General features: G+C 39.4%; 2 protein-coding genes across 2 annotated transcripts in view; one reads left to right on the top strand and one right to left on the bottom strand.

Moving 5' to 3' along the window:
• Window positions 1-2129: 2129 nt before the first annotated feature.
• On the top strand, window positions 2130-7110 carry glrx (glutaredoxin (thioltransferase)). Its single transcript, XM_053478920.1, has 3 exons — window positions 2130-2436; window positions 4174-4299; window positions 6545-7110. Exons 1-2 carry the CDS (start codon window positions 2230-2232, stop codon window positions 4285-4287), a joined length of 321 nt encoding a protein of 106 aa, XP_053334895.1. The 5' UTR covers window positions 2130-2229; the 3' UTR covers window positions 4288-4299; window positions 6545-7110.
• The window catches only part of rhobtb3 (Rho related BTB domain containing 3), a 28964-nt gene continuing 26068 nt past the window's right edge, over window positions 4328-7223 (bottom strand). The window contains exon 12 of the mRNA XM_053478921.1: window positions 4328-6674. Coding sequence (XP_053334896.1) covers window positions 6556-6674 — 119 coding nt within the window. The 3' untranslated portion in view covers window positions 4328-6555. The remainder of the gene's footprint in view (window positions 6675-7223) is intronic.

Below are 7223 nucleotides of genomic sequence, written 5' to 3'. Positions count from 1 at the left end.
CTTTAAGAAGGAGAATATTCTGCTTTTTCGGACAAACTTTGAGTTTTGAGCAATATTCAATAATTCTTTCCAAATGAATGGTAAGGCACATCAGCGTAAATTATAAGTTAGAATGAATTCTGATTGATTTTGTTATCATTTTTATAGTAACAAATCATTCACAGGGATATTCATAGGTAGTTGCATAAGAATCAAGGCTAACTATGAACAGAATTTTGTTTAACAAAGGAAGAGTATAATCGTTGATATGATGGTTTTACTTTTGGATATATTATGTATTTGTAATGGTCAAATACATAATGTAAAAAAAGTTTTTTCACCATGTTGGAGTATAAAAGAATTTCTCCAATCTAGTTTTTCAGACTTGGACAGGGCGTCACGGCGGCTTAGTGGTTATCACTGCTTTGCACCTCCAGGTTCTGGGTTCGATTCCCCATACTGCCAACTCCATCACAAGCACTGCATTTGTTCCATCGTCAAACCCAAACCTGAATCCTCTTTGAAAATCACCTTCGTCCCAGTTGACGGTCCCCCGCTGCACTTCACAATGTTTATGGAGGTGACATCATTGACAAGAGCAATGTACACAGATGAATGAAGAAGTTTTAAAAAACAGACCTACAGTAGCTATTTTGCATTACTTTCAGTACAGCCCTCATATATAATGAAAAGTAATATAACGTTTAAAAAGCACAATCAATAATACATTTTAAACTGTAATCTTGGGTAAATTGTTGTAGAAATAAGCAGATAAACAGTGTAAAAACGGCACTGTTATATAGAACTGCATCTCCAGTCCAGTACGGTTTTTACCCATGCAGATGGTTTAATGATTATTTTACCAAACAACCCCCAGTAGATGGAATATTTTTGGTTGGAAAATTTCAATTCAATATGACAGACAGGTAAGTTGCTGGAGTTTCCATGTTGTGAAATGAATGATGGTGTAAGCTCTTACCTTACTGCTGGTGGTTAGGATGCTCATCTACATTGAAATAGATTGAGTTTGAACCCAAGATCTTACAGCTACCGGTTGAATGAATTTCCAGAGAACAACACATTTTTATTTAGAGCCGGCTTATTTTTATTTTTACGCTTGAACTGGTTAAATACTAGCGCCGACATGGTACACTTTCTTCACATTTTTGAAAAGAGTCTCCAGTGTCAGGGTATTGTCCACATTGTCGGAGGTAAATCAATAGGGTTTTGTGGTTTCCCAGTGATATGACACAATATTCAGTTTTATTCATTTCATGAGAAAGTGATGGAGTCACTATTCTTATGCTACAACAAATGTGAACCGTGTACTTTCGAGAAAATTCCACAGTATTGGCAGGGTCTCCCAGACGTCTCCATACATTATTTGGGAATTAACATAGGTGATAGCTTTCTGGTTCAGACATAATGGGAATGATTTCAATGTTTCTCTTTTGTTAAAGGCATTCCTATAGTTCTGTCTATAAATAAACTGAGTATAAGACAGTTTGAAAGACATTATATAAAAATGTGACTTTTGAGGTTTTGTATAAGCAAAAGTATGACATTTTATTCTTACTCACTCACTCGCGCACTCAGGATTTATCCTGCGTGGGGGCCTGGAGCCTATTCGCAGGACACTTCGCAGGCACAAATAGGGTACACCCTGGACAGGGTGCTATTCAATCACAGGATGCACACACACACACACACACACACACACACACATATATACACACACACACAACAGCCAATTTGGGAACGTCAATCAGGCTAATCTGCATGGCTTTGGACTGTGGAGGAAACCCACCAAGCTCAGGGAGGACATGCAAACTCCACGCACGCAGACCCGAGGTGGGAATCGAACCCGCATCCTGGAGGTGCAAGACTACAGCGCTAACCACTAAGCCTTTAAACCACTAAATTCTTTAATATTTTTCTTTATTGGAATTGATTATTTTTCTAAATCAGCATGCTTTGTGGTGTTTGCTTCCTTAATCATTGCCTAGGCAACACTGTAAACAGGAAGTACTACTGTGTTATCCATCCTTAGGGCAAAAGGGCCGAATCCCAAATGACCTCATGGACTTCCTATGAAAACATTTTTCCACATCACACTAGTGCACTACACGCACTGCTATTAGGACACGACCCTTGCTAACTTGGTACCCGTGATTCATGCGGAAGGAACTTGGGACTGCCGCTGGTTTTTAGCTTTGTTCAGAGCCAAAGTGCAGTGTGACGGATCTCATCATGGCTCAGGAGTTTGTCAAAGCCCAAATTAAAGGAGATAAAGTGGTTGTCTTTCTGAAACCCTCGTGTCCTTACTGCGTGCTCGCCAAAGACGTGCTCTCCAAACACAGCTTTAAACCGGGACACTTGGACTTCATCGACATCACCAAGCAAAGCAACATGGCGGCCGTTCAGGATTATTTACAGCAGATTACCGGCGCGAGGACGGTGAGTGATTAAAGTTATGTACTTTAGTCACTATTTTATAGTTTACTAGAGTATTGTTCGCATTTCCGCTCTTAAAGCTTTAAATAAAGCGTATTTCCGGGTTGTTTAGAACTTTTATCCCAGCATCCATGACTCATTCATGTTCCTGGCAACAAGCCACGCCCATTAACAGAAATCAGCAAAGTCATACTAGGAAGCAGAAAGAGAGTCCATTACATTCACCTCTGATATAAATGCATCGTTTCAATTCAAACTAAAAGGATTTTAGTAGAAAACTACTTTTTTTATTTTTAACCTGTTGTTTTCTGCAATGTGTAGTTAATTGATCTGGCACCAAATCTTCTTTAATGTGTTTGAACAGAAAAAAAAATCTAATCATGAATCTGTTGTGATGTTTTAACCAAATACTTGGATCACCAATCACAAGTAAACTGTAATGAGATCCAAAACATTCTAATCTACAACATATATATTAAAATGATTTTTAAGAGTGGAACCAAGTTGTACAGTAGTTTTGCACATCACATGTTAAGTCCCAAGTCTTGGCATTCAAAGCCAATCCCAAAAATCCCATAAATTCATCTCAAGATATCCTTGAAAATCTAAAATAGTGCGTATAGTCACCGACTAAACAAAGAAACATACAGTACGAGGTGGTATCAAAAGGTTTCGAGGCTAGTTTTGTAACAGAAGGCTGCACACACTATTACATGGAGCGCCTACCTCCATAAGTCAGTGTGCCAAAAGACAGCATCCTGTGCACACCAAGAGCTTTTCCACCAGTTTGTTTGTGGTTTTGTAGCCTCTTCGTTTCATGCTTCTTCGTAATAGATTGTAGAGTCCAAAAATAATCCCTTGTTTGGTGTAAACACTAAAGGAATGCTCATAAAAACCTGTTGTACATGGTGTGAAACAAATCTGCTAGAAAGTCTAACTCTGTGCACCAAACGTCTAAATACGCCACTTTAGTAGTAGACTAGACTAGACTAGACTTTACTACTGTACTACACTGCACATGGTGATGTTTTGGACCAAAAGACAGGGCAGGTTCATAGCTTCTGTAATTACAGGTATACAAAACAAGAGTACTGGATGTATCGTATCAAAGTTAGTAGACTACTTGTGATGGTTTACCATGAGTTTGTCTGTCACCAAGTATGTCTTCTGCCTATGTGCGACCAAGAACCGTCAAGAAATCCAGTTTGGGATAATTCTGCGTGCTCTCCCAAATAGTTGAGGAGTTTAAACAAGGCATAATTTGGCCTTTTTTAAGTTTAAGAGTAAATATCAGTGTACTGAAAATAAATATTTCATATAAAACATTATTCCAGAAAATCGGTGGTATGGTATTATAATTTTACTCAATTAGTAAGTACAAAAAAATCCACTTATGTTTAAATGTTGCAAATTTGCTGCTGTAGTGTTAAGCCGTGTTGTCATTTTTTCATATTTCTTTAAAAACATATGTGTATATATACACAGTGTCATATTCGAATTCATTAAACAACATTGTAGACCAGTGAGTAATGAATTTGTAAAATGAAACTTTAGAAGCAAAAGTGAAAATTTAGAAGCAAAACCTTGTCACTCGTCAGATGTGTGTGTAAGGTAAGAGGGAATTTTTTGGCTAAATGGCTGCTTAAAAAAATAAAATAATAAATGTAAAAAAAAAAGCTGAGCCAGCTGTTGCAGCCACCTGGAACTAATTGTCTTTTACGGTGTTATTGTGTCGCGCAGGTGCCGCGTGTGTTCATAGGTGAGGAGTGTATCGGAGGAGGCAGCGACGTGGACGAGCTTGACAAAAGTGGAAAACTGAAAGGCATGCTGCAGAAAATTGGAGCACTGCAGTAACAAGATGAAAGCGTAAGCACCCCCCGCGCGCGCACACACACACACACACACACACAGCATTATACTGTGTGCTTCTTCATCTCTCGCTCACTTGGGCTCTCATTCTCTCTCAGCTCTTCATAAGATAACAAATAAACTGCAGCCCAGCTGCTTTGTCTTGGCTGGACACAGACTCTAGAGCTCAGGATGTGTTCGAGTCGAGATCCTTCGAAAATGCCTTTATTCAGTCGGAGATAAGGATCGACAGAACTGCACTAAACTAAAGACAGCCAGAAAGTGGCGCCATATCCAACACACGGACTGCACATAATGAACCACATGCTGGATACATAATACACACATACATATTTCCTCAAATAAAAACCTTGGATGTACAGGTTATAAAAATAGTTTGAATTACCTTAAAATTATAATTTTATGGCAAAAAAATAAATATTTGGTGTTTTGCAAGAGTAATCACGGATCAAAGAAATTCTCACCATGAAGAGACATACTGACCATGAGGATGGGAGAAACATCTCTGGAGAGGATGTGTTTGACCCTACCCTGTTTAACACTTTGGGAATATATTCCAGCTTCGAGTTCGAATCATGCCATCAGAAATTTCCATTTAAATACTGCTTTGAATTCAGCCTTATCTGAAATTGAGCTGTGACCTGAAGGTGAATTTTAATGGCTTTGTAACCGAATTATGCAAAACGTGAAGCTAAATTTCATGCTTGAGGATGACTAGGAACAAGTACCAGGGTCCAGGGTTCCCAATAACTGATGAGAAACAAACAGTTGATTCGTGACCAGTCAAAGCAAATCGGTTATTAAGTCGCATTTTGATATTGAGTTTATTGCTGTATCAAGTGACTGGTTGCTGAGATATGGCCAGTGCGAGTTTGTTTTCCTTGGGAAAACTCTGTCGAAATCCTATTTTTAGAATATTTAAATGAGGATTCGGTGATGTTGTAAGAAAGAGGGAAATCCTCAGCCACATTGTAACACCAGGAATTCCCTGCTTTTGCTAAACATAACTTTACCAGAAGCATGGCTTTATAGCAAAAAGTTAGAGTTTAGTAGTTAGCACTGTCACCTTGCACCTCCAGCGTCTGGGTTCGAATCCCACCTTAGGTCTGTGTGTAGATTAGGCTAACCTTTTGTTACCACATTGCCCAAAATGTCTAAATAATTGAGTGTGTGTCCCCTGCGATGGACTGGCACCCTACAATGGACTAGCACCCTGCCCAAGGCATACCCCGCCTCGTGGGATAGCCTCCAGGCCCCCTATGACCCTGTATGCAGGATAAAGCGGTATAGACGATAAAATTAAGTTTCTTTTATTGCAACGGGCGTCACCAGTGTTCATGAATAGTGTTCATTACAGTGCTTTAAAACAATGCTTTGTATTTAAACCTTCCCAATTGTGTTAAAGGTTCAGGAAGATAACATATTTATCAACCGATTTTTACAGAAATTAAAGAATTTATACCTACTGCACTCTATTGGCCAAAGCTCAAAACCAACCTGTGCGACTAAATACCTGACTTTAATACAACAGATCGCAAATGTCTGTGTGATGTCCTGTAATAAACTGGTGTAAGCCCACCTTGTAGTCCCAGTCTGAAAAAGAGTTTTTACGTAACGCTAGACAAGATGTACGATACAGGGGACAGGCTGCTAATGAGTAACTGAATGTGCCATCCAACTCGTTTACGTGTACTGACATAATCTGATATCGAAAGCACTCGCTGTCAGTGAGAGTAGCTCACTCAGTGTGAGTAGCATCGGTCGTGTCATTCCTCGGTCATGACATTTATTTTCTTTAAAAACCTCAGTAATCACACTCCATCCCCGAATTGAACCGTTTTTAATATTTGTTCAAACGGAAACTTCTAATGGCATGATTTCGGCTCTATATTCTGCTTCCAAGCTTTAGATCCTCCTTGACGTCCAGTGTCATTTCAAAACAGCAGTCAATACTAACAGCAGTTAGTAAATAGTCTCCTTTTTGGAGGAACAGTTTATCTGTGTGTACACAAAGCCAGATCCGTGTCACAGGGCACCAAGAAAAGCACAGTACATCTGTGGCCACAGTGTCCACTCAGGGTCTCTGAGATCACATGACTGTATGACACAGAATCAAAGGTCAAAGTTTTTAAAGCCACAATCCAGCTGTCTGGCAGAATCGCGCCACCTGCATATTTCATGTCCGGGACTCATCTTTGTTCCTTTATTTTTTGTTTTTTGTCCTTGTTTTTGCGATGCGCAGGTTCCGGGATGTCACATGATGCTGCAGCGGGACTTGCGCAGCTGCCGTCTGCGTTGCTGGTACTCGCTGAGCTCCTGCAGGTAGCCTCTGGAGGGCCAGCGCAGTCGTTCCACCTGGTCCCGCTCCTCCTCTGTCCAACAGCAGCACTGTGACCATGAAGAAAACACAACGACACCCCCCTCACCCCCACCACATACCCATGCAGAACCTGTTCATGTTAACCTCTTAACTTCCATCATGGAAACCTCTTAACCTCTATCCTTTTAAACACTTAACCTTATTTAGATGCTAAAACTGCATTAAGAAAATGAAGGCTTTTTTTTTTTACAATATTACTGTAAAAACATTGAAGACTGAAGTGCATTGAAATGCCTGTACTAAATGATATATAAAAAATTAAATGCAAAGAATAAAAGAAGTGTGTAGCGCATCTTTGTGCCCTGCTGAAAATGTCACTGGCCCAGCAATGCTATTTGCAGGTCGAAATTATTGATGTTACAGATATTCTGTAAAATTATTTTCACTGTATTTCATTCAGCACTGGAACACCACCTCACCCGAAATCAGTGCCTGACGTCACTAATGGTTCTTTTAGCATAAATAAATCAAATTTAAATTTTTTGTCACATACACAATAATAAACAGTATGATTTGCATTTGAATTTCCTATTAGAATAAG

Source organism: Clarias gariepinus, chromosome 19 (genome assembly GCF_024256425.1).
Source record: "Clarias gariepinus isolate MV-2021 ecotype Netherlands chromosome 19, CGAR_prim_01v2, whole genome shotgun sequence".
Taxonomy (NCBI): Eukaryota; Metazoa; Chordata; class Actinopteri; order Siluriformes; family Clariidae; genus Clarias; species Clarias gariepinus.
This window is presented reverse-complemented; position numbering and strand designations above follow the sequence as displayed.

Excerpts from the sequence above, each read along its gene's own strand:
- glrx (XM_053478920.1), top strand. The coding sequence starts at position 2,230 with ATGGCTCAGGAGTTTGTCAAAGCCCAAATTAAAGGAGATAAAGTGGTT. Across the intron at positions 2,437-4,173 it reads AGATTACCGGCGCGAGGACG|GTGCCGCGTGTGTTCATAGG; the intron begins GTGAGTGATTAA and ends TGTGTCGCGCAG.